The 15,997-nt window shown below is 45.6% G+C and overlaps 2 protein-coding genes across 11 annotated transcripts in view; one reads left to right on the top strand and one right to left on the bottom strand.

Annotated features, from left to right (window-relative positions):
• Positions 1-1,558: 1,558 nt before the first annotated feature.
• On the bottom strand, positions 1,559-3,215 carry Ndufb11 (NADH:ubiquinone oxidoreductase subunit B11). The gene is made up of 3 exons (XM_048335739.1): positions 2,845-3,215; positions 1,904-2,034; positions 1,559-1,758 (listed from the first exon to the last, which is right to left on the bottom strand). Exons 1-3 carry the CDS (start codon positions 3,049-3,051, stop codon positions 1,632-1,634), a joined length of 465 nt encoding a protein of 154 aa, XP_048191696.1. The 5' UTR covers positions 3,052-3,215; the 3' UTR covers positions 1,559-1,631.
• Positions 3,216-3,530: 315 nt separating this feature from the next.
• Positions 3,531-15,997, top strand: part of Rbm10 (RNA binding motif protein 10) — a 39,083-nt gene continuing 26,616 nt past the window's right edge. For 7 of the 10 annotated variants that reach the window (XM_048335735.1, XM_048335734.1, XM_048335730.1 and 4 more), the window contains exons 1-2: positions 3,546-3,829; positions 5,637-5,778. In XM_048335735.1, coding sequence (XP_048191692.1) covers positions 5,762-5,778 — 17 coding nt within the window. In that variant the 5' untranslated portion in view covers positions 3,546-3,829; positions 5,637-5,761. Of the gene's footprint in view, positions 3,861-5,636; positions 5,779-15,997 lie in introns of all 10 variants that reach the window. The other 3 variants (XM_048335729.1, XM_048335732.1, XM_048335738.1) reach the window with 2 other exon arrangements.

Raw genomic sequence — 15,997 nt, 5'->3', positions numbered from 1 at the left:
CTTATGTATACAATTGTAACCCCTCTACATCACCTTGACAATAGAATTAAATTTAAAAAATATTTTACAAAATTAGATCTGAAACTGATTTCACTGCTCATTTGATTTTCAAAACAAAATAGCTTTCTTAGGAGAGGTACACAAAGGCTCAATGTCTTTGTGCCTCTGATAATACAAAATATTTATCAAAATGAACTGCAGGAAATAGAAACAATGTTTCTTTGTTGCTATTTTCCTTTGCTTTTCTCTGGTTTGTTCATCTATAGGTTTGGGGGAAGGCAAGAGGAAGCACAGAAAACTATAAATATTATGTTGAAAATTAATATACAATTGGTGGATGGGGATGGAAGGGAAAAACTGGGAGTGTGGGAAGGGTTGACATTGTTGGAAAACAAATGTACTCTTTATCCAACTTATGTAACTGCAACCCTTCTGTATATCAGCGTTATAATAACAATTTAAAAAACAGCTTTGCTGGGCACCAGTGACTCATGCTTGTGATTGTAGCTACTCAGCATGCTGAGATCTAAGGATCATGATTCAAAGCCAGTCTGGGCAGGAAAGTTTGTGAGACTCCTCTAACCATCCCTGAAATAAATCCCTGAAGATTCATATCTCCCAACTAGCCACCTAGACATGGAGGTATGGTTCAAGTGGTAGAGTACCAGCCTTGAGCGTAAAAACTAAGAAGACCGTGAGGCCCTGAGTTCAAGCCCCAGTGCCCACACAATAAAAAAGTGCACAATCGAAAGGTCTGCTAGGGAATATCTTATAAATATTAGCAATTACTTCCATGCACCAGTGGCTCACACCTGTAATTCTATATACTTAGGAGGCTGAGATTGAGAGGATGGAGGTTGGAGTCCAGCCTGGGAAGAAAAGTTAAAGAGGCCATTTATCAACCAAGGGCTAGCACACTTGTCATCCTGGCTATGATGTTAAGTATGAGTATATAAATATAAATATAGGTGGATCATTGTCCAGGTAAATCCCCCTCCCCAACATAAGAATTGAGATCTTAAAAGTAACCAGTGCAGCTGGGCACTAATCTTAGTTAATCAGGAGACTTGAGATCTGAGGATCACAGTTTGAAGGCAGCACAGGCAGGAAAGTCTGTGAGACACATCTCTATTTAGTCACCAAAAAGCCAGAAGTGGAGCTGTGGTTCAAATGGTAGAGTGCTAGTCTGGAGCAAAAAAGCTCCATGACAACACCCAGGCCCTGAAATCAAGCCCTAGGACTGGCATACACAGAAAGAGAGAGGGAGAAGGAGAGGGAGAGGGAGAGAGAATAAAGAAAATGGAGGGGGAGGGGGGAATGAGGGAGGAGGTAACAAACAGTACAAGAAATGTACCCAAGGCCTAAGGTATGAAATTGTAACCTCTCTGTACATCACTTTGACAATAAATAAGAAAAAAAAAGAAAAAGGAAACAAATGTGATCAGTGTCCTTTGTTCTCTTCCTCCTATCTGCTGTGGGAGAAAATTGTGAGCCATTTTGCAGAGGCTTCAATTTTTAAGAGAGAGAGAGAGAGTACAAAAGCATCAGCAGCCAGTCAAACTTTCAACTGCTTTAATTAGATACTGCTTTAATTAGAAAGGTAGCCCTTCTGAGCTCCACTCAACAACTGTTTAGTCCTCATCTTCTGGTAGCTGGATCTTACTGGGGTCAAAGTAGTTGGACTCCATGAGGGGGAGGCCATTGGCCTCTCGGTACTTCACCAGCCTCTCAGCTTCTCTGCGGGCCCACTCTCGCATCCTGGAGGAAGTAGTGAAAGCAGATGTAAGGATTTGTAAGTGGACTCAAGTCCCACTTCAGCACCCCATTTCCCACCAGTTAGAGATCCCTTCAACCTCCACCCCTACCTCTGCCTCCTGCCCCTCTCTTGGGACATCCTACATACCCATAATCAGGCATATAAGCCACAAAGGTGCTGCCCAAAATCAGGACAATGGAGACACCAAAGAAGAAAACGGCCCGCATGTTCCAGAGGTCCACAGAAGGGTTCTCATCATAACCATGAAAGTCTGGATTCTGTGGAGAAAGAGGTCAATGAGAGCTTCCTGCTTCTCCTCAAAGTGTTATGCTGGGCCCTGTACAGCCTGTTCTCCAATCTTCTCCTTTGACCAATATCCCCTCCCTCACTAAATTCTTCTTCCTATTCTTAGGACACAGAAAAGGGCTATTTATGTGGGTCAAAAAGAATTGAATACTGGCAATTCTCCATGGTTCAACCTAATAAAACAGCCCCCTCCACCTATCCAGGTATCCTATTGCACCATATACATCCAAGCCCCCCAACCAGAGGCTGACCAAGTACTTACTACTCTATGCTAGGCATTTTCAAATACACAAACTTCACAATACCCCAGTGAGGCAGGCCATGGTAATAAGTATCTCCTAAGGCTGAGTACTTTCAAAGTACCTGCTGCATTTGTGAGCATTCTGATCCACTGAATTATATGAGGCAGATGTTATGCCTACTTCAAAATCAGATTTTAAAGAGCAGATGAATTAATACATATAAAATGTTTAGAGCAGAGACTGGCTCCCAGCAAGTGCCCTGCATCAGTATTAAATGATATTAGGACTATAAGGCCCCTAACCCGTTTTGAGCACCGCCCACTTTAGTTTGATTTGTCTACAAATAAAAATCACTCCCGCCTCAGACCCTGGACCGAAGATATCTGGGCACAAAACGAAGAAGACAAGCTAGGTAAAATCCCCAAGTCATAAGGTTTTGCCAGTTGAGCAGTCCTCAATTTCAAAAGAACGTCCTCTAGGATGGCCCCGTCTGCCATCCCTAAATGACCCCTCCGGCATCCGGTTCGCCATCCCTCTCACCTTCTCGTAGGCATTTTCGTCCTCCGGTTCGGGGTCCTCCAGCCATTGGGCGGCTGGTTCTGGAGCCCGTTTTCCCGCTACAACAGACTGGGCAACCACAGCCCGGGAGGAGCTGGATTCCCATCGAACCCGAGCAGCAGGGAGCCCTCGAGTGGCCGCTGCCGCCAAAAGGCGGCGAGAGCACAACCTTAACAGCCCGGCCGCCATGACAGATTGTGCCCTGAGTCTTAGGGGCGGAGACGGAAGTACCAATGTGCGCAGCTGCAGTTAACTACTGTGAGACCATTTTCGCTCCGCTCTTCCCTTGCTAAATAAATCCCGGATCAGAGTTTGCAAGTGGGGCGGGGCACAGAGGAGATCTCTTTCTAGTCCCTGTTATGCTGCCCCTCCCCGTCCGTTCTTTTATCTCGGTGAGCAGGCTGAGAAAGTTCTTGAATGCTCTCCCTTGCTCTCGTGAAGCAATGACATCTGGGAGGTCCTTAGAAAAAAGAGGAGGAGCTCCCGCTTGTCTTTCAACTTCAAAGCATAGGTTAGCGACTAAAGAGCGGGCCTTACCGGATTGGCCAACAGCTACTCTTTTTTTGGACTTGTGAGGCGTTCTCACGAGTGTTGGGAGGTGGCATATGACTGCCAATCAGAGCAGACCAGGGTTGGTCCTGGCGGGCGACGGCCAATAGACGAGGCTGGCCAGAGCGCGCTCCCTTAGTAGGTGGATGGTGGTCGGAGTGCCGGCTGCCGTCTCCTCGTCGCCATTTTGTACTGGGTATTGCGGCCGGCTGGGAGTAGGCAGCATTGAGTTTCCCGGAGAGGGCCGACCCTTTGGAGGGCCGCGCGCCTGGCGCTACTCCCCTCTCCCTTTCCCCCTTGCTGCCTTCTGACTTGATAGCTGCGTGCACCGGCCGGACAGAGCTGTGAGTTTGGGAGGAGGTGGCGGCGGGCCGAGGTGATGCCTGGGAGCCCTCCCTTGACAGCCCGGGCAGAGAAGGTGAGCGGCGCCGCTGGTCGTGGGGGCGGAGGTAAGGGGCTGGGGCAAAGGTGGGTGTTCATAAAGAGGTGCAAAGACGGACTGCGGCCCAGGAATTTTTGGACCCAGCCAAGCGCTGCATACATGGTCCGAACCCGGGAGGGGGTGTCCTTCCCCCCCCCCCTTTATGAAAGCAGAAGCGCGTGCGCGATTGGGACATGGGATGGGTGCACGCGGGTAGGGGGAAGGGAGGGACGCTGTAAGTGGGCTACTACACGTTGCTGTGTTTGCTACGCCGAACTTTATTATTGGGAAGATGGTTGCTCTGTTAGTTTGCTACTTTTGTATCTACAGGAAAATGTCCTGTAGCGCGTGGGTGTTGGGGGCGAAGGCACTGAGAAAGTGACTGGTATTTATTCTTGGCGTGTTGTATATCTTGCCTCCGGTCTTTGCCCATCAAGGGGCTTGGCCATAACTCTGTGTGTGTGTGTGTGTGTGTGTGTGTGTGTGTGTGTGTGTGTGTCCGCGCGCGCGCGCGCGAGCAGAAATATATATGGCGACTTTTTCTCCTCAAGAGTCCCTATCTGTGACACTGATGCTTGTATGTTGAAAAGGGGCTCAGTGTTTGATTACAGCCCCCTATTGTAAGTTCCTACCGTGATTTTGATCCCTCGTTTTTGGATCTGGCGGCTGTAACTTCGGCTCCTGTTTGTGTTGTGTGGATGACCGTGCAGTGACTGGCCCTTTGGCCAGAGGGTTTTGTGCCTGGTTCTCGGCCGCTAGAGAGCTTCTAACTTTTACCTATCAGGAAGCAGGTAACTCTGGTTCCTCACTGCTTGAGGAGGAAGAGAATTTAATGTTGGGCCGGTGTTTTAGCTGCCTGGCTTTACCTAGTTCCTATTCAGAGGGTGGGGCCTGAAGATTCTGGGATCGTTCTGACGTGGGCAGGGTCAAATCGTTGTCAAGACTCCCTTAGTTCTCACGAGAGACCTTGAGAGTTAGATGAAAGGTCTGCTCCTCCATCTCAGCGGAAGGACACACTGTTTTGGAACAATCTGAGGAAGAGCCCATTCTGCCTCTGGAAAAACTTAACCTCAGAGCCCTCGGGAGCAAGTCACCACCTTGGGACCTGGGTATACCTCAGCGCTGAACCAGTTGTTGTGTGAAGGCCAGAGCTGTGTTGTTTGGCTAGGAATCCAGGGAGGTGGCGGCTATCTCTTGCCAACTTAAGCCCTTCATACACATCCCAAGAGCCTTTCATGCTAAGGTAGAGGCAGCATCTTCCTGGAAGATGAAATGGCACTTTGAGCCAGTTGAATGAGCCTGCTGAGGACTTGGGGCACCCATTATGATGTGTGGGGATTTTTTGTTTTTGCCATGTTTCAGATGGCACCCAGGGCCTTGGGAATGCTAGACAAGTGCTGTACCACTGAGCTGATAAATCCCCAGTCAATTGTTGTGAAGTCTTATCTCCGTACCTAATGTGCCTAATTTGAACAAGTGGGTCAGCACTGGGAGACTCCCCCTGGCCCTGCTGGGCATATAGCTGGGGGCTTGAACTTGGCAAACCCCAGATCTCAACACTGTTGAATCTTCCCACAGTTCCCTCTACAATAATCTCCCTGTCTGATAAGTAAGGGCTTTGTTGTTTACAGGGACTGTGTGGGGTGAGGTGTAATGACGTGTGGAAAATGGAAGGACTACAAGGGCTGCCTTCCTGCTCTGAATCACAGGAACACTAGTAGGTGGGCAAAGGGACAGCAGGTCTCTCCAGGAAACCCTCTGGGCTCCAACTGCTTTGACCCTTTTCTTCCTTCCATCTCCCCAGAGTCCCTGCAAGAGGCTTCACCCAGGCTGGCAGATCATGGTGGCAGCAGCGGGGGTGGCTGGGAAGTGAAAGGGAGCCAGCGGCTGAGGAGGGGCCCCAGCAGCCCCGCAGGCCCCTATCAGGACATGGAGTATGAGAGACGGTGAGTTACCTCCTTCCCTTCTTCCCAAGCACTCTAGTCTCATCCCCACTTAATAACTGCTCATGGAAGATTTTGGAAGGGGCGCTGGGTAGAGAAAGCAGCACAGCCAATGATTTCTGTTCAACGTAAGTGTTTGGGGCTTGATGTGAGCCAGGATGTGTCCTAGGCTCTGGTTGTGCTACAGATGATTGGAAGTCTCCTTTGTGAGACCTGCTTGGTACTCAGCTCTCACAAAGGAGATCTTGTGTTTACAGGTGACTACAGAACAGCTCAATACATATCATGGGTAGATATAAAAGTGATCACATCACAAGGTATATGTGAAGAGATGAAAGGAAGGGAAAGGAAACCCAGGCTGAGGCCCAGGTTTCTAGCTTGAGTGGGCTACATATGGGTGCCATTCACCAAGGTGAAGGCAGCTACTATAGGAAGAGGGCCAGAAGAGGAGGCATGGCTGTTGCCTGGGATTTGAGGGGTGGGTGCAAGTATCATGGTCAGAGTTAGGAATTTGCCCAGGAGAATCACTAGGCAAGCCAGGTCAGATAGTGGAAGACTTGAGGGACAGGCTAGGCTGCAGTGACTTGTCTTGGAAGGAGTACTTACATACAGGGGCGGGCGTGCGAGCGTGCGTGCGTGTGTTGGCCTTAGGGCTTGAACTCAGGGCTTAAGCACTATCCCTGAGCTTCATTTTGCTCAGGGCTAATGCTCTACCGCTTGAGCTACAGCTCCACTTCCAGCTTTTTCTGAGTAGTTTATTAGAGATGAGAGTCTCCTCAGGGACTTTCCTGCCTAGTCTGGCTTCAAAACCGTGATCCTCAGATTTCAGGTAGGATTACAGGCGTGAGCCACCATTGCCCCTCCCCCCCCCCCCCCCCCCGGTTTTGTTTTGAGGTTGAGTCTCACTGTGTCATCTGAGCTGGCCTCAAACTCATGAGCCTTCTGAGTACTGGGATTACAGGTGTACATTATATTTAGCCACATATATTGTGTATGTGTGTGTGTCTTTGGGGCTTGAAATCAGGGCATAGGTGCTGTCCCTTAACTTTTTCACTCAGTGAGCCACAGTGACATTTCCAGTTTTCTGTGGAAGTAAAGAGTCTCATGGACTTCCCTGTCCAGGCTGGCTTCAAACCTCGAACCTTAGATCTCAGCCTCCTGAGTAGCTAGAATTACAGGCATGAGCCACTGGAGCTTGACTATAGTTCTTTGTTTTAACTTTGGTACTGAACAAAAAACAGTTGAGAGCTAGTTAAAATAGAGATCTTGAGTAAAAATCCACACCTCCCTGCCATCCAAGTGATTCTGAAGGAAATTATCCAGAATGTTTTAAGAGTGCCTAGTGAGGAAGACCCAGTTCACCTAGAAAAGCCACTATAAACAGTTAACAAAATGGGTGGGGGCATGGTTCAAGTGGTCTAGTATCTGCATAACAAGTCTGGAGCTAAGTTTAAAACCCAGTTGTCAAAAAAAGTCTATAAATGGTGGTGTGGAAATAATTTTGGAAGTGTTATGAAGGGCTTCTCCTGCCACAACCCCTTTTTATAATTATTATAGCGGGGCACCATATCTCATGCCTATAATCCTAACTACCTAGGAGGCCGAGATTGAGGATCATGATTCAGAGCCAGCTGTAACAGGAAAGTCTGTGAGACTCTTATTTCTAATAATCTACAAAAAGCTGGAAGTGGAGCTCTGGCTGAAGTGATAGAGCAGAAGAAGCTTAGTACAGTGTCAAGTCCCTGAGTTCAAGTCCCAGGAATGGCACCAAAATTTAAAAATAAAGGTAGCATTATAATATTTTATTTTTTGAGAAGTGAACACAAATTAGAATTCATATTTCTTGTTTTTTCAATCCTAACCTTATTTTGAAAATATCTTTTGAGGCCAGGCACAGTGGCTCATGCCTGTAATTCGACTACTGGGGAGGTGGGTATCAGGAAGATTGTGGTTCAAGGCCTGGCAAGCAAAAAAAGGACAGGAAGAGAGTGAGAGGTTTAGAGAACACTGTCTCAATTTTAAAAAGCTGGGTACAGCTATAAAGGAAGCATAAGTAGGAAGATCATGGTCCCAGCAAAAAGTGCAGCCTTGTTCAAAAAACAAGGAAAGCAAAGAGGGCTGCGAGTATAGTTCAAGGAATAGCAAGCACCAGGCCCTGAATTCAAACTCTAGCACCACTGTTTTAAAATGTCTTCTGTGAATGGTCCACATCTACAATCTCAGCCTTGGGGAAGCTAAGGCAGGAGGATCACAGCCTGGTCTACATAGCAAGGCCCTATCTCAAGAAAAAAGAGGGGGGAAAATATATTTCATCTGGGGATGGTATTTACTAGAATTGCTGTGTGGCCATTTCTGAGCTTGAAGAGGTGATAACACTTGCCTCAGATTTTGTTACAAAGTAGAGACATTGACTTTTCTTGAGCTTTTAAAGGACCTGAAGTACAGAGGTGTGAGTTAATCACACTTTCTAGTTGGAGTTAGGTTTCTATCACAGGTCAGTCAGTGCCAGACCTCCTCTTGTTGTGTTTATTTTTTCGTTTTTATCCCCAATTCCCACCTCTGTGGGTAGCAGCACTGTGGTGCTGGAAATGTAGCTTCTAAAATCACTAGTGTTGTTTCCAGTCTGTTTTCAATTTACACGAACAGCATAGTGCTACAGGCATCCTTCTGTTTCCTGAACTTCGCATCACTCAGTGCTGTGTTTAACAGCTCTGTCTTGCCATGTGTGCATATTAATGTTGGGCTTCTAATTGCTGCCAGGGGCGCCATGGGGTGTGCCTGCTGCATTTGAGTTAACGATTCCCCCAGGATACCTGTTCTTTATTTGGATGGGCTAAAATCGTTACCTTTTTTGCCTTATAATTTGTGCCTTCAAAATTCCCTTTTCCTGCCCTATGTCATGAAGATTCTTCAAGTGATTAGTTTTACTTTTAACTATTTGTGGAGCTTTATGTAAAAAAACTATGCAGGTGTTTGGGTGGATAGCTGATGGGTAGTGTGTATTTAGCATATTTGAGGTTCTGGCTTCCATCCCCATCACCACACCAAAAAGAGCTAGCTAGGTGACAATGGCTCACTTGAATCATGGTTTGGTTTGAAGCCAGCGCTGGTTGAAAAGTCCAGTTGTTACCTCCAATTATCCAGCAAAAAGAAAGAAGTAGAACTGTGGCTCAAATGGTAGAGCACTAGGCTTGAGTGAAAAAGTTAAGGATCAGTACCCAGGCAGTAAGCTCAAGCCCCAGTACCAACACCAAAAAAAAAAAAGCCAGGCACTTGTGACTCACACCTATAATCCTAGCTATTCAAGAGGATCTGAGGATTGCAGTTCGTTTTGGGGGTGTTTGGTTGTCAGTCCTGGGACTTGGACTCAGGGCTTGAGCACTGTCTCTGGTTTCTTTCTGCTCAAGGCTAGCACTGTACCTCTTGAGCCACAGAGACACTTCCGGCTTTTTCTGATTATGTGGTGCTAAGGAATCAAACCCAGGGTTTAAGCCACATTCCCAACCACTGAGGATTGCAGTTCGAAGCCAGCCTGGGCAGGAAATTGGAGAGGCTCATTTCCAATAAACTACTCAGAAAAGGTGAGAAGAGGAGCTGTGACTCAAATGGTAGAGTGCCAGCCTTAAGGAGAGCCCAGGACCTGAGTTCAATCCCCAGGACTTACAAAAAAAAGAGGTTCATCAAGACACTCAAAATAACCAGAAATTCACTAAGATTACAATGATTTTTCTTTTTTTGTGTGTGTGTGTGTGTGTTGGTGTGAGGGCTTGAACTCCAGGCTTTTCACTTTTGTTTGACTTTTTTTGCTCAAAGCTGATACTCTACCACTTGAGCCATAGCCTCACTTCTAGCTTTTGCTGGTTAATTAATAAGAGTCTCATGGACTTACCCTGGCTGGCTTGGAACTGTGATCCTCAGATCTCAGCCTCCTAAGTCTGTAGGACTACAGGCATGAGCTACTAGTTACCCAGCCAGCTTTGCAGTGAATTTTTTTTCTTGCTGGTATTTTCTCAGGTAAAAAAAAAAAAAGAGGGCTGGCAATTAAGTCATCGCTGATGTACTTGCTAGTTATTCGTAGTCAACCACTTGAGCCATGCCTCTAGCCCCTTGCTAGTTATTTCTAATAGTTTACCGGAATTCTGATGGTCTTGGCTGAGTTGAATGCAAAGCCACCCTGACACTTGTGAGGTAGAATAGCCACTTTACTCTCTTCAAGGGTCAACACATTGTGTTCTGTGAAGGAACTAGTAGTAAATATTTTAGGAATTACAGACAGTACAGTCCCTGTTGCAACTACTGTGACCAAAAGCAGACAGATCATATGTAAATTAGTAGAGCTGTCTTCCAATAAAACTTTAAAGTAACTAGATTTGGCACACTGGCTGGAATTTGCTGATCCTGAAAGCCAGATGGTTATCACCACAGTTTATTTATTGACTAACCCACTTTTGTTCCCTTGTTAATTTGAAATGTAAGCTTTTAGTTAATTTGAAATGTAAATTCATGTATGTGTTGGAACTGAAGCTTGAACTATGGGTCTTTGTGTTCTCCCTTAGCTTTTTTGCTTGGGGCTAGCACTGCGCCGCTTGAACCACACCTCTACTTCTGGCTTTTTGGTGGTTATTGGAGTTAAGTCTGTCTCTGGGACTCTCTGTCCTAGCTGACTTTGAGCCTCAGATCTCTAGTAGGCAGTATTATAAAAATGAGCTGCCAGTGCCCAGGGCTAAGTTTCTTTGTGTCCCTTTTTGCGCTGCTAACTCTTACCCTGCTTCACTGATCCACCATTTTTTATTGTTATTATGAAGGTGGCATGGGGGGGGGTAATTACAGTCACTTAAGTCAGGTAGTAAGTACATTTCTTTTTGGACAATGTTCCCTTCCCTTGTTCTCTCCCAGTGTTTTCTCTGCCTTCCCACACACAAGTTGTATAGTTCATTTTCAACATTGATGGGAATCTGCTTTCTTCTCATAACTCAATATTGCTCCCATGACTTGGCCCACTAACTACCCTTTTCTTCCCGAATTTCTCCAGCCCATAATCTTTATCTAAATATGGAATCACACTTCCCCCCAACGCCTCCCCCCAGGTGTTAGGCGCCTGAGCTCCTTGAAGCAGCCTAGCCTGGAGACTTGCTCAAACAATAGGTTCTGGGAGCCAGACCTGCACCATAAAGTGGTGAAACTCTGAACCCTCCAGCTACCTATGACCCTGCCCCCACCCATGACCCTACTTAAGTCCCTCCATCCCTCTCCTCCGGTCTAGTCAGCCCCTTGTCCCCTGACTCTCCTCGGGTCTCTCCTCAAATTTCTATTAACATTGATCTGGTCTGTTCAATTCCTCTCCTGCTCTTTCTTTATTCTAATACCCTTATGATACAATTTCATAATAAACATAGTATCTAGTGAATACCATTGCTACTTTTGTTCACCCTTTGTTCCTCCCATTTCTGTGCTCCACCTTACCACCCAAAAGACTGACATGAACAAACAAGACAGAAAAGAAATAAAAACAGCAACAAAGAAAAAAACCTCTTCACTAATATACCTTTATGATTCATTTTGATATTTGGTCGAAACTATCCTTGTTAATTTTTTTTCCACAGAATTTTCCTTATTCTTTTAAGTTGTCTCTTAATATTTTAAACAAAAGATGAGGTGCTGAGATGAGCAACATTTTGCCCCAGTAGAGTTGTGGTTCAGGAATATTCCTCTCTTACAAGGACTGCCCCATTTCCTACTGGCAGTATGGGAGGTAAATTTCTCAGCCTTGCCAACAGGGTTTTGTTGTTAAAGATTTGGACATAGCCGGCTGCTGGTGGCTTAGACCTGTAATTCTAGCTACTCAGGAGGCGGAAATCTGAGGATTGAGGTTCGAAGCCAGCCCAGGCAGTTAAGTCCAGGAAGCTCTTATCTTAAATAAACTACTCAGAAAAAGCTGGAAGTGGCACTATGGCTCAAGTGGTAGAGCCAGAGCACAAAGAGGCTGAGAAACCACGCCCAGGCCCTTAGTTTAAGCCCTAGGACCAGTTTATAAAAAAAAAAAGAAGGAAGGAAATGATTTGTACTTTAGTGAATCTGTTGGGTTAGAAATGTTATGTCATAGAATTTCCTTACAGAAAAACTTACAGATAGCCCCTTGCAAGCAGCAGAGTTTTTCCCCCTGAGAAGAATATGCTGGTTTTAGTGACTTGACTCACTTTCCAAACATTATAGAAAGAGAAATAGAAATTTAACAGGAAGGAAAATGACATTCACTGCCTTAACTAGATGATCCCAATCAGTATCCCCCAGAGGTGAATCACGATGCTGGCCTGTACTACTTTTAGTGATGCCATCAGAAGACCATAGCCCTTTTGTCTTATGCTTCTCAAAAACAAATGAAATACCTGTAACTCAAGTCTTAAGTAGGAAAACATGTCGGGCAAAACCAAGTTGAAGGACGTTCTACAAATACCTGACCAGTCCTCTTCAAAAACAAATAAAACATCCCAGGAAGGACTGAGCAACGTCCACAGGCCAGAGGGCACTTTACAGGATCACGATGCTTAAATGCAGCTGTAGCATCATGTTTAGATCCTAGGGCAGAAAAATGACATATTGGAGAAAAGGGATGGAATCCTATTGAACTGTGTAAGTTCATTAATTCCTTTTCACAAATGTGCCGTGCTTCTATGAATATTGTGAAAGTTAGGCAGTGAGTATGTGGGGATTCTACTGTATTTAACTTTCAGTTCCCTTTGGTCAGCCTTCCCACTGCTGGGATTAAAGGGGTGTGTCAAAACACCTTGCTTTTGTGTGTATCTGTGTATGTGCCAGTACCAGGACTTAAACTTGCGGGCTAGCACTCTGCAATTTCAGTCACATTTTCAGTCTGACATTTTGCTGGTTAATTGGACTTTTCTGCTCTGGTTGACTTAAACCTCAGACCTCAGATATCATCCTTCTAAGTAGCTAAGATTACAGGTGTGAGCCACCACTCCCCAGCTTGAAATAATTTTTGATTTAGAGAAAAGTTCAAAAATAATAAAGGGCTGGGAATATGGCCTAGTGGCAAGAGTGCTTGCCTCCTACACATGAAACTCTCGGTTCGATTCCCCAGCACCACATATATGGAAAATGGCCAGAAGGGGCGCTGTGGCTCAGGTGGCAAAGTGCTAGCCTTGAGCGGGAAGAAGCCAGGGATGGTGCTCAGGCCCTGAGTCCAAGGCCCAGGACTGGCCAAAAAAAAAAAAAAAAAAAAAATAGAATGTCAGTCAGTAGGCTGAGTGAAAGCTCAAGGCCCAGAGTTCAAGGTTCATTCAAGGCACACAAAAACAAATGAACAAAAATTGTTTTCAGAATAAATGTGATATTAAGATAAGAAACCTGTTCAAATAATTAAAAAAAGAAAGAAAGACAACTCACAGAATAAGGAAATATATTTGCAAATTAAAAATCTGGCTGGTGGCTCACACCAGTAATCCTAGCTCAGGAGGTTGAGATCTGAAGATCTTGGTTGGGAGCCAGCCTGGGCAGGAAAAGTCCTTGAGATTCTTATCTCAAATAAACTACTCAGAAAAGGCTGGCAATGGTGCTAAGGCTCAAGTGCTAGAGCACTAGCCTTGAGCAAAAAGAGGTTCAGGGACACACCCAGGCCCAGAATTCAACGCGCGCCCCCCCCCACCAAAAATAAAAAGATTTATGCTGACTGCTGGTCCAAACTGATGTCTGTAGTCCTAGCCACTCAGGAGGCTGAGGTCAGAGGATCCAGGCTCAAAGCCAACCCTAGCAGGAAAATCCATGTTACTCTTATCTCCAGCTAGCCACCCAAAAAGCAAAACTGATGCTGTGGCTCTAGTGGCAGAGCACTAGCCTTGAGCAAAAGAACTCAGGGACAGCACCAAATCCCTGAGTTTCAGCCCAAGTACCAGAAGAAAAAAGACTATTTTGGGGAAAATATACAAGAAATGAAAAAAAAAAAAGGCTTTTTATTTTTTTATTTTTTTTGCCAGTCCTGGGCTTTGGACTCAGGGCCTGAGCACTGTCCCTGGCTTCTTTTTGCTCAAGGCTAGCACTCTGCCACTTGAGCCACAGCGCCACTTCTGGCCATTTTCTGTATATGTGGTGCTGGGGAATTGAACCTAGGACCTCCTGTATGTGAGGCGAGGACTCTTGCCACTAGGCCATATTCCCAGCCCCGGCTTTTTATTTTTTATTTAATTTTTTTCATCTCTGAATTTATTTACTTTTTTTTTTTTTGCCAGTCTTGGGGCTTGAACTCAGGGCCTGGGCACTGTCCCTGAGCTTCTTTTTGCTCAAGGCTAGCACACTACCACTTGAACTGCAGCGCCACATCTGCCTTTTCTGTGTATGCAGTACTGAGGAATCAAACCTAGGGCTTCATCATGCTAGGCAAGCACTCTACCACTGAGCCACATTCCCAGCCAGTTTGAATTTTTCTTATTGTTATTACCAAGGTCATGTACAGAGGGTTTACAGTTACATAAGTCAGGTAATGCATACATTTCATTTTGGACAATGTTACCCCTTCCATCACTCCCATTTTTCCCCTCAGGTCCTCAAGGGCAAGTTCTGTAGCTCATTTTCAACATAGTGTCTAGTGAATATCACTGTTGCATTTGTTTTTTGCTTTTTGGTTTTGTGCCAGTAGAAGGGCTTGGCTTAAGGCCTGAGAGCTGTCCTTGTTGCTCAACACTGGTGCTCTAGCGGCTGGGGAGATGACCTAGTGGTAAAGGGCTCGTTTTGTATTCATGAAGCCCTGGGTTTGATTCCTCAGCACCACATATATAGAAAAAGCTGGAAGTGGCACTGTGGCTCAAGTGGCAGAGTGCTAGCCTTGAGCAAAAAAAGCCAGGGACAGTGCTCAGGCCCTGAGTTCAAGCCCCCAGGACTGGCAAAAAAAAACATTGGTGCTCTATTGCACGAGCCACAACTCCACTTCTGCCCAGGCTAGCTTCAAAGCTCAGGCCTCAGATCTCAGCCTTCTAAGTCGCTAGCATTACAGATGTGAGCCATGGGCGTCCCACTATTCAGTGTAGGTTTAATTTTAATTTTTAAAATATTTTACTATTAAGGTATGCTGTACAGAGGGGTTACAATTTCATAAGTCAGGTAGTAAGTATGTTTCTTTTTTTGACAACGTTACCCCTTTCTTCTCTTTTCCCAATTCCCCCTCCCATCCCTACCCACAAGTTACATAGGTCATTTTCCATAGCTGCATCCTGATTAGCATGATTGCATTTGTTCACCCTCCCTCCTTCCCTTTCTGCACTCATTTTGCCCCCCAAAGAAAATAAAAACAAACAACCTCATTTAAATAATTTGTACATTCTGTGGATTCTGTTTCTTTTCTCATTTTTTCCTTGTCTCTTAATTTTTTTTTAGACCACCATCTCACTATGTACCCCAGACTGGCTTCAAACTTCTTCAGATTAAAAAAAAAAATGTCTCATGTACTTTCCTGTCACCCTCCTGCAGCTAGGAGGGTGCAGGCATGAGCCACCGGCACCCAGCTACTCTTCCCTTTTTTTTTTTTTTTTTTTTTTTGCCTGTCCTGGGGCTTGAACTCAGGGCCTGAGCACTGTCCCTGGCTTCTTTTTGCTCAAGGCTAGCACTCTGCCACTTGAGCCACAGCACCACTTCTGGCCTTTTCTTTTTTTTTTTTGGCCAGTCCTGGCGCTTGGACTCAGGGCCTGAGCACTGTCCCTGGCTTCTTTTTTTGCCCAAGGCTAGCACTCTGCCACTTGAGCCACTTCTGGCCTTTTCTATATATGTGGTGCTGAGTAATCAAACCCAGGGCTTCATGTATACGAGGCAGGCACTCTTGCCACTAGGCCAAAGTTATAAGACTGGGGGTTATAAAGATTATGATTCAGGTACTGGAGGTTCACTCCTGTTCTTAAGTATACAGGAGGCTGAGACCTAAGTATCCCAGTTTGAAGCCAGCCTGGACAGATATGTCTGAAAGACTCCTTATCTTCCCTTATCTAAAAAAATCTTATAAATAGAGACATGGCTCAGGTGGTAAAGTGCCAGCCTTAAAAGATAAAACTCAGAGTCTGAGGCTCTGACTTTGAGCCTCAGTACTAGCACACAGACACGCACACACACAAATTATGATTCCAGAGCTGATGGCCCATGCCTATAATTCTAGCTATTCAGGAGGCTATGATCTGGGAATAGAGGTTCAAAGCCAGCCCTGGCAGAAAAAGCATATAAGACC

The sequence above is a fragment of the Perognathus longimembris genome, chromosome 28 (genome assembly GCF_023159225.1).
Source record: "Perognathus longimembris pacificus isolate PPM17 chromosome 28, ASM2315922v1, whole genome shotgun sequence".
Classification (NCBI taxonomy): Eukaryota; Metazoa; Chordata; class Mammalia; order Rodentia; family Heteromyidae; genus Perognathus; species Perognathus longimembris.
This window is presented reverse-complemented; position numbering and strand designations above follow the sequence as displayed.